The sequence below is a fragment of the Mandrillus leucophaeus genome, unplaced genomic scaffold (genome assembly GCF_000951045.1).
Source record: "Mandrillus leucophaeus isolate KB7577 unplaced genomic scaffold, Mleu.le_1.0 Scaffold240, whole genome shotgun sequence".
Taxonomy (NCBI): Eukaryota; Metazoa; Chordata; class Mammalia; order Primates; family Cercopithecidae; genus Mandrillus; species Mandrillus leucophaeus.
The window spans coordinates 1,506,734-1,524,540 of NW_012102477.1; the positions used below are offsets into that span (position 1 = coordinate 1,506,734).

Genomic DNA, 17,807 nt, shown 5'->3' on the forward strand with positions numbered 1-17,807 from the left:
CGGCCAATGGCAGACGCCCGCCGCCGCGCTCCAACCAACCAGGGGCCAGTGCGCTAGCGGCCTACGGTTCTGTCCCGGCAGCTGGCAAGGGCTACCCTTGGCAGCCAATCAGAGGTATCAGCGCGTCCCTCCAAGTTCTTCCCGCCCTCTCCTGGTCCCAGCCAATTGCTGTGTCCCAGGTGTCGCAGCTGCTCCCCGCCCTCAACTAGCCTGGAGACCAGGCGCTGCACACGCGCAGTGAGCGCCCCCACTTGGCCTGAGGGTTTGCAGATTCGCTGCGATCCCGAGGCGCCTCGGCCCAAAGATTTGTTTTTTTTGTTTGATTTTTAGGTTGCTTTTTTGGGGACTGAGTTTCACTCTGGCGCCCAGGCTAAGTGCAGTGATGCGGTCACGGCTCAGTGAAGCCTCGACCTCCTGGACTAAAGCAGTTCTCCTGCCTCAGCCTCCCCAAGTAGCTGGGACTACAGGCGCGCGCCACCACACCGGCTAATTATTATACTTTTAGATGGAGTCTCGCTCTATCCCCCAGGCTGGAGTGCATTGGCGCAATCTCAGCTGCAACCTCCGCCTCCTGGGTTCAAACGAGTCTCCTGCCTCAGTCTCCTGAGTAGATGGGATTATGGGCGCCCGCCACCATGCCCGGTTAATTTTTGTGCTTTTAGTAGAGACGGGGTTTCTCCGTGTTGGCCAGGCTGGTCTCGAACTCCTGACCTCATGTCCTCAGGTGATGCACCCGCCTCGGCCTTCCAAAGTGTTGGGATTACAGGCGTGAGCCTCCGCGCCCGGCCTAATTATTACATTTTGTGTAGAGATGGAGTCTCACCATGTTGCTCAGGCTGATCTCGAGCTCCAAGGCTCAAGCGATCCGCCGGCCTGTCTTCCAAAGTGCTGGGATTCCAGGCATGACCTACAGCGCCCGCCCCGCGACGCCACCAATTTGGAGTGTGAGATTGTCCTCTCGTTGCTATTTACCCATTGCAACTCAGGTATGAGGATCCTGTGTGGATGGGTCATGGTACACAGATTTCCATTCAGTTATCTTATAAGAAAGATAAAACGGTATCACAATTCAAAAGCAAAGTTTGGTGATAATATACTTAAGTGTTTGTGTTCAAGTTCCTAAGAACGATTGTAAATGATAGATGGGTGAGAATCTGGTAGCTCAGAACAAAAAGGATAAAATGGTCAATCTATTCAAAATTGGAATATAGAAACTTTTTCTTTTTGAGACAGGATCTTGCTTTTTCACCCAGGCTGGAGTGCGTATCGCCATCATGGCTCACTGCAGCCTCGACTTTCTGGGCTCAAGTAATCCTCTCACCTCAGCCTCCCAAGTAAGACTACAGGCATGCGCCACCCTGCCAGGCTAATTTTTTTATTTGGGGAGATAGGAGTCGCCAGGCGCGGTGGCTCACGCCTATAATCACAGCACTTTGAGAGGCCGAGGCGGGCAGATCACGAGCACTTTGAGAGGCCGAGGCGGGCAGATCACGAGGTCAGGAGTTCAAGACCAGCCTGACCAACATGGTGAACCCTTGTCTCTACTAAAAACACAAAAATTAGACGTTGCAGTGAGCCGAGATTGTGCCACTGCAGTCTAGGCTACAGAGACTCCATCTCAAATAAAAAAAAAAAAAAAGAGAGATGGGAATCTCACTATGGTGCCTAGGCTGCTCTTGGACTCCTGGGCTCAAGCAATCCTGCCTCAGCCTCCCAAAATGCTGGGATTACAGGCGTGAGCCACTGCACCTGGTGGAGACGTTTATAAGAACAATTAAAACAATATTACAACAGTGTTTCTTGGTGTTAAGGGATATCATCCACTGCCCTGAGAGTCTGGTCAGTGGCCACTAATCCTATTCTACAGTAAAGAGAAAAACCTTGGAATGTGGTTTACTCCATGCTGTGCAGAGAAAGACAAGATTGTTTGAATATTTTTATTTTTTTATTTTTTATTTTTATTTATTTGTGAGACGGAGTCTCCCTCTGTCACCCAGGCTGGAGTGCAGTGGCGAGACCTCGGCTCCCTGCAACCTCTCCCTCCCGGGTTCAAGCAGTTCTCTTGCCTCAGCCTCCCGAGTAGCTGAGACTACAGGCATTTGCCACCACACCTGGTAAATTTTTGTATTTTTAGGAGAGATGGGGTTTCTCTATGTTGGCCAGGCTGGTCTAGAACTCCTGACCTGAGGTGATCTGCCTCCCTTGGCCTCCCAAAGTCCTGGGTTTACAGGCATGAGCCACTGAGCCCAGCTGAATATTTTTAAAGAATCAGTAATTCTGTGAAAAAGCGAAAGTCTATGATTCTCCAATAGAGCAAATCAGATGAAGTAGTCAAGAAAAATCAGGCTGGAATTCCAGTAGTATTTACAGAATCTCCTGAATGTTGATCAACCCAAAACCTTGTGCATACTGAGATAAGTCTTTGGTCTACACCCAAATACCGTTATCATAAATCGGACGAAGAAAAGAAGAGCTAGGTGCCAGATAGGAATGCCAGAGCCCATCAGTGAACCAGCTTGCAAGAAGAGGTTTGGATTTGGAAGGGCTCAACTCAGAGCGTAAAGATTTAGCCAGGTACAGTGGCTCACACCTGTAATCCCAGCACTTTGGGAGGTCTGGGTGGGAGGATCACTCGAGCTAGAGTTTGAGATCAGCCTGGGTAACATAGTGAGACTTTGTCTCTACTAAAAATTTTAAAAATTAGCTGAGCCTGTTGGCATGTGTTTATGGTCCCAGCAACTCAGGGGCCCAAGGCAGGAGGATCACTTGAGCCTGCCTGGGAGATTGGGACTGTAGTGAGCTATGATCAAGAGACCCTGTCTCAAAAGAAAGAAAGAAAAGAAAGACAGAAAGAGAGAGAGAGAGAAAAGAGAGGAAAGAGAGGAAAGAAAGAGAGAAAAGAGAAGAAGAAAGTAAAAGTTCTGGGACACAGCCGGGCATGGTAGCATGCACCTGTAGTCCTAGCTACTTGGGAGGCTGAGGAGGGAGAATCCCTTGAATCCAGGAGGCAGAGGTTGCAGCGAGCCAATATTGCGCCACTATATTCCAGTCTGGGTGACAGAACAAGACTCTGTGAGAAAAAAAAAAAAGGCCTGGCGCAGTGGCTAACACCTGTAATCCCAGCACTTTGGAAAGCTGAGGCATGCAGATCATGAGTTCGAGACTAGTCTGGCCAACACAGTGTAACCCTGTATGTACTAAAAAAAAAAAAAATAGCTGGGTGTGGTGGTGTGCTCCTGTAATCCCAGCTACTTGGGAGGCTGAAGCAGGAGAATCGCGTGAACCCCAGAGGCAGAGGTTGCAGTGAGCCGAGATCACGCCACTGCACTCCAGCCTGGGCGACAGAATGAGACTCCATCTCAAAAAAAAAAAAAAAAAAAAAGTTTCTGGGATTGGCCAGGCTCTGAGTCAAAGTTCAGCATTGTGGGTCAATTTCTTTCTTTTTTTTTTTTTTTGATACAGAGTCTCGCTCTGTATCTCGCTCCAGGCTGGAGTACAGTGGAGTGATCTCCGCTCACTGCAAGCACCATTCTCCTGCCTCAGCCTCCTGAGTAGCTGGGACCACAGGCACCCACCACCACACCCAGCTAATTTTTTGTATTTTTAGTAGAGACGAGGTTTCACCGTGTTAGCCAGGATGGTCTCGATCTCCTGACCTCGTGATCCGCCCGCCTCAGCCTCCTAAAATACTGGGATTGCAGGCGCGAGCCACCGGGCCTGGCCATTGTGGGTCGATTTCTAATTGCACAGCCTCCACTCTGGACCTTGCCTTGCCTCTGCATTTACTGTTCGAGTAAATTTGTAATCATGAGATGAAAAATTAAGCTGTCCTGTAGCTCTTACACTGATCCAGGATTAGTAACTGGCTTTTTAAGATGTTTGAAAGAGTTCATCCGGTCATGGTGGCTCACACCTGTAATCCCAGCACTTTGGGAGCCGAGGCAGGAGGATTGCTTGAGCCCAGGAGTTTGAGACCAGTCTGGGCAACATAGTGAGATCCCGACTCTACTAAAAGTAGAAAAATTTAGCTGAGTGTGGTGGTACATGCTGGCGATCCCAGTTACTCGGAAGGCCGAGGTGGAAGGGTGCTTGACTCTCCCAGGAGGTTGAGACTGCAGTGAGCCATGATCACACTACTGCATTCCAGCCTGGGACACAGAGTGAGACCCTGTGTCCAAAATAAATAAATAAATAAATAAAAGAATTCAGTCATCTGATATACTAAATGTCTGATTTATTCATTTCCAAGAGCCCCATCAGTGCTTAGGAAGATGTTGATTTTGGATTTGTGCTCAGCTCCATTAAGAGAATCAACAGAATCAGTGGGGCGCGGTGGCTCACGTCTGTAATCCCAGCACTTTGGGAGGCTGAGGCGGGCAGATCACAAGGTCAGGAGATCGAGACCATCTTGGCTAACATGGTGAAACCCCGTCTCTACTAAAAATACAAAAAATACTAGCTGGGCATGGTGGCACACGCCTGTAGTCCCAGCTACTGGGGAGGCTGAGGCAGGAGAATCACCTGAACCCGGGAGGCGGAGCTTGCAGTGAGCCGAGATTGCGCCAATACACTCCAGCCTGGGCGACAGAACAAGACTCTGTCTCAAAAAAAAAAAAAAAAGGAATCAAGAGTCGAATCGATTATGTTTCTAATTGTTATTTGAGATGTCTAAGGGTATTTTGTTAATCAGGCATTTAAGGCATGCAAAATATTTAGGGAAAAGTTGAGCTGTGAAATTAATATTTGTATTTATTTATTTATTTATTTATTTGTTTGTTTTTTGAGATGGAGTCTCATGCTGTCGCCCAGGCTGGAGTGCAGTGGCGCTATCTTGGCTCACTGCAAGCGCCTCCTCCTGGGTTCACGCCATTCCCCTGCCTCAACCTCCCGAGTAGCTGGGACTACAGGCGCCTGCCACCATGCCCGGCTAATTTTTTGTATTTTTAGTAGAGACGGGATTTCACCATATTAGCCAGGATGGTTTTGATCTCCTGACCTCGTGATCCGCCCACCTTGGCCTCCCAAAGTGCTGGGATTACAGGCGTGAGCCACCGCGCCCGGCCTACTTATTTATTTTTTATAGAGATGGGGCATGCATTTAAGGCTTGCAAAATATTTAGGGAAAAGTCAAGCTGTGAAATTCATATTTGTTTTGATTTGCTTATTTATTTTTTATATTGCCCAGGGTGGTCTTAAAATTGTAGGCTCAAGCAATCCTCCTACCTCAACCTCCCAAAATACTGGGATTACAGGTGTGACCTACCATGCCTGGCCAAGCTGTGAAATTTATAATCTAATGATCATTCATCAAAAAATGTGAAAGTGAATTTTATAATTTTCCAAATTATTAGTCAATACCATATCTGGAAGGCCACTATAAAGGCTTAAGGAAAATGAGATTTTTATCTAACAACTTTAACAAATCGATTATAAATTAAAACGCAAAGAATGAAGTGTTCTTTTCCATGCATAAGTCCCCTAACTTGGATGTGGTTCCCCCACTAGGCGGTGACCAAGTGATGCCCTCCCTGAGGGCAGGCGTCGATGGAGTCTGTTTGCTTCTCATGGTTTCTCCTATTGGGAACATGGTCCCTGGCACATGGCCTCATTGATGTTTGTCGAATGAATGAATGAGGTACTGGGCAGTGGCTGCAGGCCCATGCCACTCCCAACCTGGTCGGCAAGCCCCTTGCATGGCACGCAGAGGCAAGCAGGGAAGCATGTTTGTGGTGCTAGCACGGAGGAGGTCGACGGCCAGGAGGCACCGGACTCCAAGCCCGAGGGTCTGTCTTCTTTGCTGGGTAGGCTAAGGTGTGAGGCAGAGGCCCTCAGGACCCGCAAGGGCACTGCAGTGCTCAGCATTTCCCCAGAGGGCAGTGGCCTGGGAAGAGATAGAGCCAGGCTAGGGAAGGGTGGGGCCCTGGTGAGGCCTTGCCCCTCCTCCTCTCCCAGGGATCTGAGCTTCTGGGGTCAGTCACTCAGCAGCCACCTACAGGTGGCAGAATCTGCTATCCTTCCCAATGGCTGGGTGTCCCCCAGTGCGGCTGGAGGGGTGACCATGGGGGGCCTTTGGGCAGGCGGCTCGGCCACTGCACCTCCCTCTCACCTCCGTAGCCATTCCCCAGCTGGCCGTTGCTGCCTCTCTTCACCTCAGGGCCCCCTACAGCACAGACGGACAGATCAGGGGCACTTGGGTCACCAGAGAGCTTCCGTCCACCCAAGCTTCAACCCAGGCTCTGGGAGACCCCCCCTCTCCGGAGTACCCAGGGCTCAACTCTGCCTCAACTTCTCAGAGGACCGTGGGGAGAGGGACAGAGTGTGGAGAACTGAGTCCCTGATGGCCCAGCTCCATCACCTCCCCTTCTTGGTCTAGTGTCCGGGCTGGCTCTCAGGGTCCTGGGCTCTGCTGGCCTCTCCTCCAGCCCCGTTCCTTCCTACTCCTTCCTGCCTATGCCCTCCTGGCCTCTTCCCACTCACTCTATCCCCTCCACCAAGAGGGCTGTACCTTCCATCTCTGTGGGGCTGTGGGTAGACCTGGGCCCAGGGCCCAGTTCCCTGAAGCCACCTCTAATGGCTCCAACACACTCATCCAGGCATCCCATTACCTGGCTGGCTCCTGGCCTCAGCATATTCACCTCCAGCCTGATATCCAGGCTTCAAGCCAGCCCCCCAGGCCTGAAGGGTGGGCCAGCGAGAGTCCCACAGCACCCGGGCCTGCACCGTGGGGAGGAAAGCTGGCATGGGCACCGTTGCCCACAGGAGCTGCGATCCCCTGGCCCCTGTTGGACTTGGCTCTGCTCCCTGAAGGCTCATTTCTTACCATTTCCTTCAGGGGCTGGAGCTCCTGCTTTGGGGTACACCAGAGCTTCTGCCTCATCCCCTGCAAGAGACTCTGGTCATTCCTGCCTAGCCCCTGGGCTGTTGTCTCCCCAACCCCACTGCACTTTGTCCCCTGGGTCTGACTCACCATTCCTAAAACCTCTGGCCCCAGGGAACTCTGGAGGAGGAAAGAGGGTGTCAGAGGCCAGGCTGGGGCTCTAAGCCCAACTCTCCTACCCCCACCCCTGCTCCCCAGACACCTGGCTGTGGGTGGGCCTCGGGGAAGACCCTGGCTCCCAGGACAGCATTCCCATAACCAACACCTGCAGGACAGAGATTGGAGAGGAGCTAGGGACAGGCTAGTGGAACAGGGACAGCATCAGGAGGGCCAGGTGACCAGCTCATAGACGGGGGATGCGGACAGACAGACTGTCTCAGGCATGAGGGAGATGCCAGCTTCTGCCCGACATGGGGGAGCCCAGGGGGACTCACCAATTTTCTGTGGCTGGAGGCCACCATTAAAACCTGGGGGAGAGAAAACTGTGACTCAGAGATGAAGGTCAGCGAGAGCCACTGCCCTGGCCTCCCCTCTTCCTGGGATGCCAGAAGGAAGAGAAGGGAAGAGGAGGGGAAGGGAGGGGAGGAACTCCAGGAAGGGCCTCCTCACCCGGTTCTGCTCCTGGTCCATAGCCATTTGGAGGCTGGTGCCCTGTGAGGAGAAAGAAGGTCAGTGCGGAGGACCCAGGTCTCCCCTGACTCCTGGGGGGCCAAAGATGGACCTTAGGGACTCTGGAGGGGAAGCAGGGACTTTTTGTGTCCACAGGGAATGGAACCAGAAGAAACAGACAGCAGCAAGAGGCTGGGAGCGGTGGCTCACGCCTGTAATCCCAGCACTTTGGGAGGCTGAAGCGGGCTGATCACTTGAAGCCAGGAGTTCGAGACCAGCCTGGCCAATGTGACGAAACCCCGTCTCTACAAAAAATACAAAGATTAGCCAGGTATGGTAGTGCGTGCCTGTAATGCCAACTACTTGGGAGGCTTATTTTGCAGTGAGCCAAAATTGCACCACTGCACTCCAGCCTGGGCGACAGAGTGAGACTATCTCAAAAAAAAAAAAAAAAAAAAAAAAATGGAGCAAGAGGGTAGAAGAGGGTAGACTCGGGGAGGGACTTCCTGGCCTTAGGGTACCTGAATAGCTGAGGCAGCCTAGGGAACAAGGGTGATGGAGGAGTGACCCTGATATGGGGTGGGGATAGAGGACAGACCTAGCTGAGAGTTTGTCCCTCTGGGATGTGGGGCCTGGGGGCAGACAGACTCACACCTGCTTTCTGAGGTTGCAGTCCCCACTGGATGGCTGGCATCGGTGCTAGGAGGAAAGTCGGGGGCAGGAGTTAGCCCAGCCCAGGGCTTGAGAGGCTGCGGATGCCATGGGGCAGAGATTGAAAGGGCTCCCATACTGGGGGATACATGGGGTCCCAGGGAAAGAGTTCGGGCTTCTCGTCAGCAGATCACTGTGACAAGTCACTGCCCTCTCTGAGCCTTGGCGTCCGAGGACAGAGTGGGACATGGCGGCCAGGTGCTTCCCAGTGCTCCCCAGGCACCCCCACTCCACACTGACCTGGGAACTTGCCATTCTGCACTGCAGGTGGGGGCTGGGATTTCAGGCCCCAGCCACCCTCTTTGTCCGAAGGGACCCCTGGAGTGGGAAGCCTGGGAAGGAGCTTCAGAGCGACCCTTGCATTGCAGGGACCTAAGATGGGAAGGAAGGGAGGGATGGAGCTATGCTCCAGGCCAGTCCTCACCGACGCCACCCAGGAGGCCTTGGCCTGGCCAAGCTACCGGCCTCTAGTGGCTTCTAGGGCAGACCCAGCACCTAAGGGGGACATTAGCCAGGCTGGAAAAAGCCCAGCTCCCTCGGGCCACACCCTGCTGGGGGGACCTGGGAATCCAGGCAGGGCATAGAGGGACACAGGGATCTGTCAGGGATGGGGCTCCTGGTGTTGGTCCACCAGCCCGTCCATCTTTCAGCAGCCTCCCTCTCCCTTCCTCCTGAGCCCCCAACCCTGCTCCCAGTGGCCTCACCTGGCTGGGGCCCATTTTCATGGCCATATCCTGGAGAGGGAAAGCAGAGATGAGTGTGGCAACACTGGGGGCAGGGGCTAGAAGGGCTGAGAGGCAGAAGGAGGTGTGGGGCAGAGCCAGGGGTCCCCCACTCGCCTGGCTTCTGAGGCTTCAAAGTCCCTCGCAAGCCTGGGGAGAGAGAGAAAGAGGCCAGTTGAGACACCAGTCCACCCCAGGGGTGTAGTCAACCCCTCTCTCCCCTGCTGATTCCCCTAGCCGCGCCTTTTCACCTGGCAGGAGCCCCAGCCGGGTCCCTGGTGTGTATCCTGGGAGGGAGAGCAGGGCATGAGGGCGGGTTTGGAGTGAGGGACCTTGGAGGAGGCAGGAAGAGGGGCAGAGAGGAACTCAGCTTTGGAGGTTTCTGGCTCCCTCCCAGTCCAGAGACCCATGGAGAATGATGGACAGGCCGACCCCACCCCTCCCCTTCTGAGACCTACCTCTGCCCCTTGGAGCCCGTCCTCCTTCCCCTCTCCTCCAGTTCCCACCAACCTCCCTCACCTGGCTAGGCTCCTTCCCACAGGAAGGCTCCAGCCCCAGCCCATTCTTGCACCCTGGGGAGACGGTGCGGCTTGGGAGGGGAAAAGAGTGGAAGGGTAGGCAGTTTCTGCAGGCAGGGAGAGTGAGGAGGAGTGGGAAGGGCTTACCTGGCTTCTGAAGTTTCATGCCCTCTCCAACGCCTGGAGAGATGCGAGCAGGTGAGAGACCAATGGTCCACCCCTTGCTGAGAGGCCTTTTCCAGTCCCAGCATCTGCCCCCCTACCAGGTGCCCACGCCAACCTACCCTACCTGGTTCATGGCCAGTGGGAACTGCAGGGCCTGTGGGGGCGGTACGGGGAGAGGCTGGGGTACAGAAGGGGGCTGGAGCCTGGCCCCCCTTTCCTCTCAGTTTAGGAACTGGAGCTCGCGGCACCTCTGTCCACCTTGTGCCACCTCCTCTCCAGACTCCACCCCCTCTAAGGCTGCAGGAGCCCCCGAGAGAACCCTCAGAACAGTGTCAGGGGAGACCCAGGCCCCTACCTCTCTCCTCCTTTGCACTCCCAGCAACCCCAGCCCCCCAGTACCTGCTCTGTAGCCATTCTGGGCTGAGGGGCCTGTGGGGAGGGAGGGGTGAGCAGGGGGTTTGGGATTCTAGCTAAGGAGAGGGCGAAGGGCCTTTGGATCCGCCTTCAGAGCCAAGTCAGAAACCAGGGATCCTGGAGCCGCCTCTCCTCCCTCATTTTGGTGCCCACCTGCCTTGGAGGCCTGGGAGCGAGACAGGAACAGCAGCCCGACACCCCCTCACTGGCTGGGCTCCCAGCCCCCTCTTGAATCCCGGTGGAACTGAGATGGGGTATGAATGAGGGAGGGAGCTCAGGGTTTGGGGGAGGCAGAGGGACAGGCTGGGCAGGGCTCACCTGGCTTCTGGGCCTTCACAACCCCTGAATAGCCTGGTGGAAAGACAGGGAGCAAGTGAGGGACCCAAGGCCTCCGCTCCGGACCTCCTGGAACCCCAGCCCCGCCTCTACCTGGTCCATAGCCATTTGGAGCTCCCAGGCCTGTGGGGCAAAAAACGAAGAGTGGTAAGGCTGTGCCGGGGGGGACAGGGAGGCAGGGCCCAGGAAGGGGGCTCTCAGTCTCTCCTCCACCTACTCTCCCCTCGGTCCTCGGTGCTCCTACAGACCTCCCCTCACTCATGAGGCAGGGGTCACCCCTCCCCTGGGAGTCCCACGCAGAACCAACTAGAGCGCCAGGATCTAGGGGAGGTGGGGCCACAGACGCAGGCAGTCCCCTCACCTGGCATCTGAGGCTTCATCCCTGCTCCTAGGCCTGGGAGAGACAGAGACAGTGACATCAACTCCAGCCAGTGCTGCTGATCCTCAGACACCAGCCCTCTGTCCCTGTGGCCCCAGCTTCTCTCTGCCTGCCCACCTCCTGACCCCTTGCGAGCCAGGCCCAGCTACCCTCACCTGACTGGACTCCCGGTCCATTTCTGTGGCCATATCCTGAGGGGAGGGATGGGGTGGGTGTGAGACAGCGGCATTCGGAGGGGGCGTCAGGAGGAGGCAGCTCAGTCGGCTGTGGGCAGCTCTAGAGACAGGGCGGGGGACCAGAGCCCTCCCCAGCCTGGCTTCTGAGGCTTCACTCCGGAGACAGAGCCACACTGGGCCAGACAGTGGCACTTAATTCCTCAGGGTTCAGACCCACACTCTGCCCTCCTGGCCCCCTGGCCCGCTCTCTGTCTTCCCCCTTCCTTCTAAGAAGCCTGGGCTCAGCCCGGCGCCGTGGCTCACGCCTGTCATCCCAACACTTAGGAGGCCAAGGCGGGTGGATCATCTGAGGTCAGGAGTTCGAGACCAGCCTGACCAAAATGGTGAAACCCTGTCTCTACTAAAAATACAAAAATTAGCCAGGTGTGGTGGTGGATGTCTGTAATCCCAGCTACTCGGGAGGCTGAGGCAGGAGAATTGTTTGAACCCAGGCCTGGGCGACAGAGCAAGACTCTGTCTCAAAAAATAAATAAATAAAAAGCCTGAGCTCCTATTCCAGGTGTCCTCACCTGGCTGGGTTCCAGCCTCAGGGAAGGCCCCTGCTCCCAGCCTCTTCCCATATCCTGGAGAGGGAGAGGGAGCATGAACCGGATGCTATGGCTTCAGGGGTGCGTGCATGGAGAGGCAGACCAGGGTGGGGCTCACCTGGCTTCAGAGGCTTCACACTCCCTCCAAGGCCTGGAGGAGATATGGGGGGTTGGTGAGTGACTCAGGGGCCCCACCCACGTTCTCCCCCAGCCCCTCCCCACCCCTGCTCTTACCTGCTCCAAATCCAAATCCATTCTGGGCTGTCAAGACTATGGGAAGAGGAGGGTGGGGTGATGATTTGGGGTTTGGTTGAGGTGGAGGTGAGGGAATACTGGAGGCTTCCTCCCAGCATCCCTTCAGGTATTCACCAGCTCAGCCCTGCATGAGACTGGGAAAGGAGGCAGGGAGAGGACGCCCCAGGGGTAGACCCCCAGACCCCACCTCTTTCACCTGGCTGAGCGCCCATCCCATTACCATTCCCTAATCCTGGGGGACAGATGGAGGTGGGGATGAGAACGGGAAGGGGGCTCTGAACACTGGGGAGACAGAAGCCCGGGGAGAGTCAGGCTTACCTGGATCCTGTGCCTTCATGCCCCCTCTAAAGCCTTCGGGAAAATGGGGAGCAGATGAGGTGCCCAGGAGCCCCCAACTCAGATCCACCTCAGAACCTCAGCATCCGGACCCCAGCTCCTCCCATCCCCTCAGGAGCTGCTCCAGGGCCATTCTGAGGTGGGGGGCTTGTTGGAGAGGGAGGGCTGAGCTAAGCTGGGGATACAGTGCCTATGGTTCCCCTTCAGGGCCAAGTCAGAAGCCAGGGTTGGAGACGCCCCGTCACCCCTCCCCATCATTCACCAATCCCACCTCTGGGAGGAAGAGGCCGCCCAGATGTGGACCCCGGAACCCCAGACTCTACCCCCTTCACCTGGCTGGGCTCCCAGCCCAATCCTGTACTGAAATCCTGGGGGAATAGATCAAGGTGGGGTATGAATAAGAGGAGGGAGCTCAGGGTTTGGGGAGGCAGAGGGACAGGCCGGGGCCGGGCTCACCTGGCTTCTGGGATTTCATGGCCCCGCCATAGCCTGGTGGAGAGACAGGGAGCAGCTAAGGAACCTGGGGCCCTAGCTGTGGGTCTCCCCAAACCCAAGCCCCGCCCCTACCTGGTTCATAGCCATTTTGAGCAGTGGGGCCTGTGGAGGAGAGAAAGGGTTAAGGCCCTTCGGAGCCCTGGATGCCATCTCCAGCCACCTCAGGCAGGGGTGTCCCCACTTCCAACTTCAACCAGCCAGAAAGATGGGTTCCTTTCCTCAGCAGCCTCCAACTGTCAAGCTCCAGCTCCTGCCACATCTTGAGTCTGACTTTTTTTTTTTTTTTCTTGAGATAGAGTCTTGCTCTTGTTGCCCAGGCTGGAGGGCAATGGCGTGATCTTGGCTCACTGCTGCAACCTCCGCCTCCCGGGTTCAAGCAATTCTCCTGTCTTAGCCTCCTGAGTAGCTGGGATTACAGGCGTCCGCCACCACGCCCGGCCAATTTTTAGTATTTTTAGTAGAGACAGAATTTCATGTTGGCCAGACTGGTCTCGAACTCCTGACCTCAAGTGATCCACCCACCTCGCCTCCCAAAATGCTGGGATTACAGGCATGAGCCACCGTGCCCGGCTAGGTCTGAGTTCTTGCTGGAGCCGGTACCTTCTTTGTTCAAAACTCTGTTTTTGGTCCAATTTCTCAGCGGCTTGGGCCACTCTCTCCTCTCCTCCCTGGCCTCCACTGCCTCCTACCCAGAATGCCCAGGGCCCAGCTCTGGGGCAGCCTCAGCTCATACTGTACGCCCCAGCGTGGCCCTAGTTGGGGAGGGCCTGTCCCCAGCACCTGCTTGGCTCAGAACAGGCATGGTTCACAGATTGTTTGTTTGTTTTTTAAACAGAGTCTCCCTTTGTCACCCTTGCTGGAGTACAGTGGTGAAATCTCCGCTCACTACTATCTCGACCTCCTGGGCTCAAGTGATCCTCCCCTCTCAGCCTCCAGAGTAGCTGGGACCACAGGCACGTGCCACCACAACTGGCTAGGTTTTGTGTTTTTTTTTTTTGTAGGTGGATTGCTTGAGCCCAAGAGTTCAAGACCAGCTTCGGAATGTTGCCCAGGGTGGTCTTGAACTCTTGGGCTCAAGTGATCCACCTAACTCCGCCTCCCGAACTGTTGGGATTACACGTGTTAGCCACCGCTCCAGGCCTGGATTGGTTTGCCGAATGAGGTTTGTTGTGTGAGACCAAGTTGGGAGGCTAGAGGTTGGGGCTCGCCTGCTCTCTGAGGCTTTAGTTCCCCTGCCAGGCCTGGGAAGAGAAGGGGAAGGACTTTCTGTTAGTCCACCCAGCCTTTCCTCTCTGCTCAGGACCAGGGACAGGCCCCCATATGAGTAACCCCCAACTCCTAAGACCTCCATGCTCCCAGAACTCCAGGGCCTCACCTGCCTGGGTTCCAGCTCCCAGGAAGGCCCCGGCTCCCCACCCATTTCCATTCCCAAATCCCACGGGAAAGAGCCAAAGAGAATGGGGAGATCCGGGACTCTAGGGAAGCAGTGGCAGATGCATAGGAAATGGGCAGCGAGACAGGAACAGGGTGGGGCTCACCTGGCTTCTGGAGTTTTCCACTCCCTCCAAAGCCTGGGGGAAAGATGAGAGGGTGAGGGATCCTTTCCTCTGGACCTGTGCCCAGAATCTCAGCCCCAGGTTCCCCGCTTCCGTCCCCACCCTCTTTACCTGGTCCAAAGCCATTTTGAGTGGCAGGACCTATTTGAGGGGCAGACACAGGAGTGTGGATGGTGGTGTAGTGGGAATGAGCTAGGACCTGGAGCCCTGCCCTCCCGCTTTCTGTCTCGCAGGACCCCTGCCCTCTCCCTTCCTGTCTCGTGTGACCCCTGCCCTCTCCCTTTCCGTCTCTGTGAACTCCCGCCCAGGCCCGACCGCAGTTGAAGCTGGATTTGGCTCTTGACCTAGAAGTCCAGACCATGGCCACGCTTGACCAGCTCGGGTGTCCTCCATGCCCAGCCGAGGCCTGACTTGGGGCAGGTGCTCAGGGGAGACTGGGTGAATGAATGAACCGCAAGAGCCCATCCGTTGGTACCCAGAGTGTGGCCCCGGGCCCCTGACCTCTCCCTCCTAGCCACCCCAGCCCCTTCGGCCCTGACCTGGCTGGGTTCCCGGTCTGTTTCCATTGCCGTATCCTGGGAGGAAAAGCAGGGTGTGAGGGGTGGATATGGGGAGGCCTTGAGGGTGGGACAAGGCCGTAGATTCAGGGGAAACAGTCAAGATAGGGGAGGGAAGAGCAGGGGCTCACGGACCCCACCCATCCCCTGTCATCCCCCAGAAATAAGCTTTCTGCCCTCTGGACCTCTGACATCCCCTGGCTCTTCCCTGTGCCTCCTAGAATCCCAGTGTGGTCCAGGTGCCCTCACTTGTCTGGGCTCCAGCTCCTGGGAAGGCCCCGGCTCCCATCCTGTTCCCATCACCAGATCCTGGGAGACCAAGGGGAAGGAGGAAGCAGAGGCTGGGGCTGGATGTGTGTGTGCGGGGAGTGGAGGACAGGGACACAGGAAAGGAGAGGCACACCTGGCTTTGGAGGTTTCACCCCCCACCCCACATCAGGTATAGAGAGAGAGAGACCAGGTAAAGGAGCCTGCTCCTCCCTGGAGCCCCCAGACCCAAGCCCAGGCCCTCAGCTCCACCCTACTCTCCCTGACCTGGTTTTGGGCCTGTGGGGCGAGGGAGGCAGAGACTGGTGTGTAGTGCAGGTCCGAACACCACCCCAGGGCCGCTGTGCCCCATGCTCTGACAGTTCTCTAAGGGCGCATGCCCAGGGAGCAACTCAGAGACCTCCACAGGAGTCCCCACCCCAGGAATGGCATTGGCAGGCCAGAGAGGGACCAGCACCTGGGGAGGATAACACAGACTGAGAGGGGGACAGAGAGGGACGAGACATGGTGAGCATAGCAGGGACGTGGTATGTGGGCGGGGTCCTTCCTTCATCCGCTTCTGAGGTTCCCTCTCCCCCAGGCATGGAGAGAGCTAGAAAGAGGCTGACATTGACCCCAAGAGCTCCTCCCCTAAGAATGAGAGTTGGGACCCTGAACCCTCCTGCCTGCCCCTCCCTGTGGCCCCTGCCCAGCCACCCTCACCTGGTGGGGTTCCTGCCCCAGGAAGAATGCCAGCGCCCAAACTACTTCTGCTCCCCAATCCTGGGGAGACAGAGGTGAGGGCCATGAGCAGTGGGGTGGGCAGGCTTGGGGGATACAGAGGCGCCTGGATATAAGTGGGCAGGGCGGGACAGGGCTCTGCCTCACCTGGCTTCGGAGGTTTCACGCCCACTCCCGGGCCTGGGAAGGGACAGAGTGGCCGAGCCCTGCCCTCCCTCCAGAGCCCAGCTCTCCCAGTTCCTGGTTCCCTGACTCTGCTCTACCCCTTCCCCCTCCCTCCTGGAAGCCCAGGTCCTGTCCCACCTGTCCTCACCTGGCTGGGCTCCGGCCACTGGGAAGGCCCCTGCTCCCAGCCCGTTTCCGTATCCTGGGGAGACAGAGCCAGAGGAACATGAGGAGGGGGGAATGGGGCGTTGAGCAGAGAGAGACAGAGGGCGGGAAGTGGACGCTGGGACAGGTGTGGGGTGGGCTCGCCTCTGGCTTCTGGGGTTTCACAGCCCCTCCAAAGCCTGGGAAGAGAGATGGGCAGATGAAGGGGCCCTGCCTTCCTGCCCTGGGCTCCCTGCTCCACAGCCACACTGAGCTGAGGCAGGGGTGAGGCCCAGGTGCCCCTGTCCCCTTACAAAGCCAGACATCAGAACTCCTCATGGTTCCCCTCCTGCCCACCTCCTGTGAGACACCCACCTGTTCTGCCCTCTCTGAGGCCTGGGGGAGCCTGGAGAGGAACCTGGAAATGCTGATCTGGTTGCATCCCCTCCCCCACAGTATCAGGCAAAGATTAGGCACCCCCAAGCCCCTTCCATTCCATACCCACATCCCCGCCTCACCTGGCTGGGCTGCAGCACCTGGGAAGGTCCTGAACCCTGGGGTGAGAAGGCAGGAGGGAGTTAGGAGGAGTGAGGCAGGCAGGGGCTGGGCGAGCCTCACCTAGGTTCTGGGGTTTCATGCCCCCTTCAGTGTCTGAGAAAGAGGGGGATCAGATGAGGGGCTCAGGAATCTCCATCCCAGGGATACCCCTAGAATCCTGGCTTCCAGCTCCCCCACTCCCACCTCTACCTGCTCCATAGCCAATCTGAGTGGAAGGGCTTGTGGGAGAGAGAGAGGTGAGTTGAGAAGGTTTGGGGTCCCAGCTGAGGTGGGGGTACAAGACCCTTGGACCCCTCCTTGGACTAAGCCAGACACCAGCAAACCTGAGAGGCTCCCTGTGCATCCCCCCACCACAATGACTCTCCAATCCTGCCTCTTCCCTCTGAGGCCTGGGAGGGAGGCAAGGAGGGGACCCCACGGCTCGCACCTGGCTGGGTTCCCAGCCCATGCCTGACCCTGAATCCTGGAGAGACAGATGAGGTGAGGTGAGGAGTGTGAGAGAAAGAGGGGGAGACAGGAAGAGCTGGGGCCGGGGCAGGGCTCACCTGGCTTCTGTGGGTTCACGCCCCCTTCAGATCCTGGAGAGACAGGGAGGTGAGGGATACTCTTCTCCCAGGATCTCCCCAGAACCCCACACCTGGCCCACAACCTGCCCAAGTAGCAGGCCTGTGGGAACTCAGTCCCTTCCCATGAGGGTGGAGGGCTGTGGGTCACAGGTGGGTGCTTTCAGTCACCTTCCCTCCCTCCTTCCCTCTCTCCCTCCTTTCTTCTCTCTTTCCTTTCTTCCCTGCCCTGCTCCATTTTTTCCTGCCTGCCTTCCCCTCTCCCCAGCCAGGGTGCCTGGGGGACACTCTGGGGCTCAGCTCTGTCCCCGCGTATTTCTGGTATTTCTGAGATGACTGCTTTCCCCTTTACCTGCCCCCCACCCCGCTTTCCCTGCTCCTGCCCTGCCTCCTCCCTGCCCTGTACCCTGCCCTCAGATGCCTCCCTTCCCTATGCCAGGCCTCACCTGCTCCCAGACCACTGTGGGGGCCATAGGCTGTGGGAAAACTGAGATGTTGAACTGGGGTGCTGGAGCAGCTGGGAGCTGGTGTGCCACCCTCCCCGAGCACCCCGCCACCAGCTTTTAACGGATCGGTAGTCATTTGGGCTCTCTAAGCCTGTGGGGTTCAGGGAGAAGCAGGGGAACTTATGGGGGGCAAAGGGGCCCAAATCTGGATGCCACCACCTTCTCCAGGTCTCAGTCTCCCTGCTGTCACA

At 56.7% G+C, this 17,807-nt stretch overlaps 1 protein-coding gene and 1 long non-coding RNA gene across 2 annotated transcripts; both read right to left on the bottom strand.

Annotated features, from left to right (window-relative positions):
• Nucleotides 1–6,619: 6,619 nt before the first annotated feature.
• On the bottom strand, nucleotides 6,620–8,462 carry LOC105541545. The gene is made up of 4 exons (XR_001006351.1): nucleotides 8,438–8,462; nucleotides 7,487–7,528; nucleotides 7,312–7,344; nucleotides 6,620–7,142 (listed from the first exon to the last, which is right to left on the bottom strand). It is a non-coding gene; the product is annotated as an uncharacterized LOC105541545 (long non-coding RNA).
• Nucleotides 8,463–9,051: 589 nt separating this feature from the next.
• LOC105541565 (fibroin heavy chain-like) lies at nucleotides 9,052–16,891 on the bottom strand. The gene is made up of 18 exons (XM_011982648.1): nucleotides 16,737–16,891; nucleotides 16,508–16,543; nucleotides 15,994–16,047; nucleotides 15,618–15,722; nucleotides 14,119–14,151; nucleotides 12,653–12,682; nucleotides 12,542–12,574; nucleotides 12,068–12,100; nucleotides 11,937–11,981; nucleotides 11,729–11,764; nucleotides 11,613–11,645; nucleotides 11,477–11,530; nucleotides 10,887–10,922; nucleotides 10,446–10,475; nucleotides 10,335–10,367; nucleotides 9,585–9,617; nucleotides 9,439–9,491; nucleotides 9,052–9,069 (listed from the first exon to the last, which is right to left on the bottom strand). The coding sequence occupies exons 1-18, from the start codon at nucleotides 16,888–16,890 to the stop codon at nucleotides 9,052–9,054; spliced, it is 849 nt and encodes a 282-aa protein (XP_011838038.1). The 5' UTR covers nucleotide 16,891.
• Nucleotides 16,892–17,807: the final 916 nt, after the last annotated feature.

Bases quoted from the DNA above. Each gene is read 5' to 3' on its own strand.
- LOC105541565 (XM_011982648.1), bottom strand. From the start codon at position 16,890: ATGCACAGGGAGCCTCTCAGGTTTGCTGGTGTCTGGCTTAGTCCAAGG. The intron at 9,618-10,334 runs GTGAGCCCTGCC...GCATCTCTCCAG, and splicing joins TGTGAAGGCCCAGAAGCCAG to GCGTTGGAGAGGGCATGAAA. The intron at 9,492-9,584 runs GTAAGCCCTTCC...CCGTCTCCCCAG, and splicing joins CATGAAACTTCAGAAGCCAG to GGTGCAAGAATGGGCTGGGG.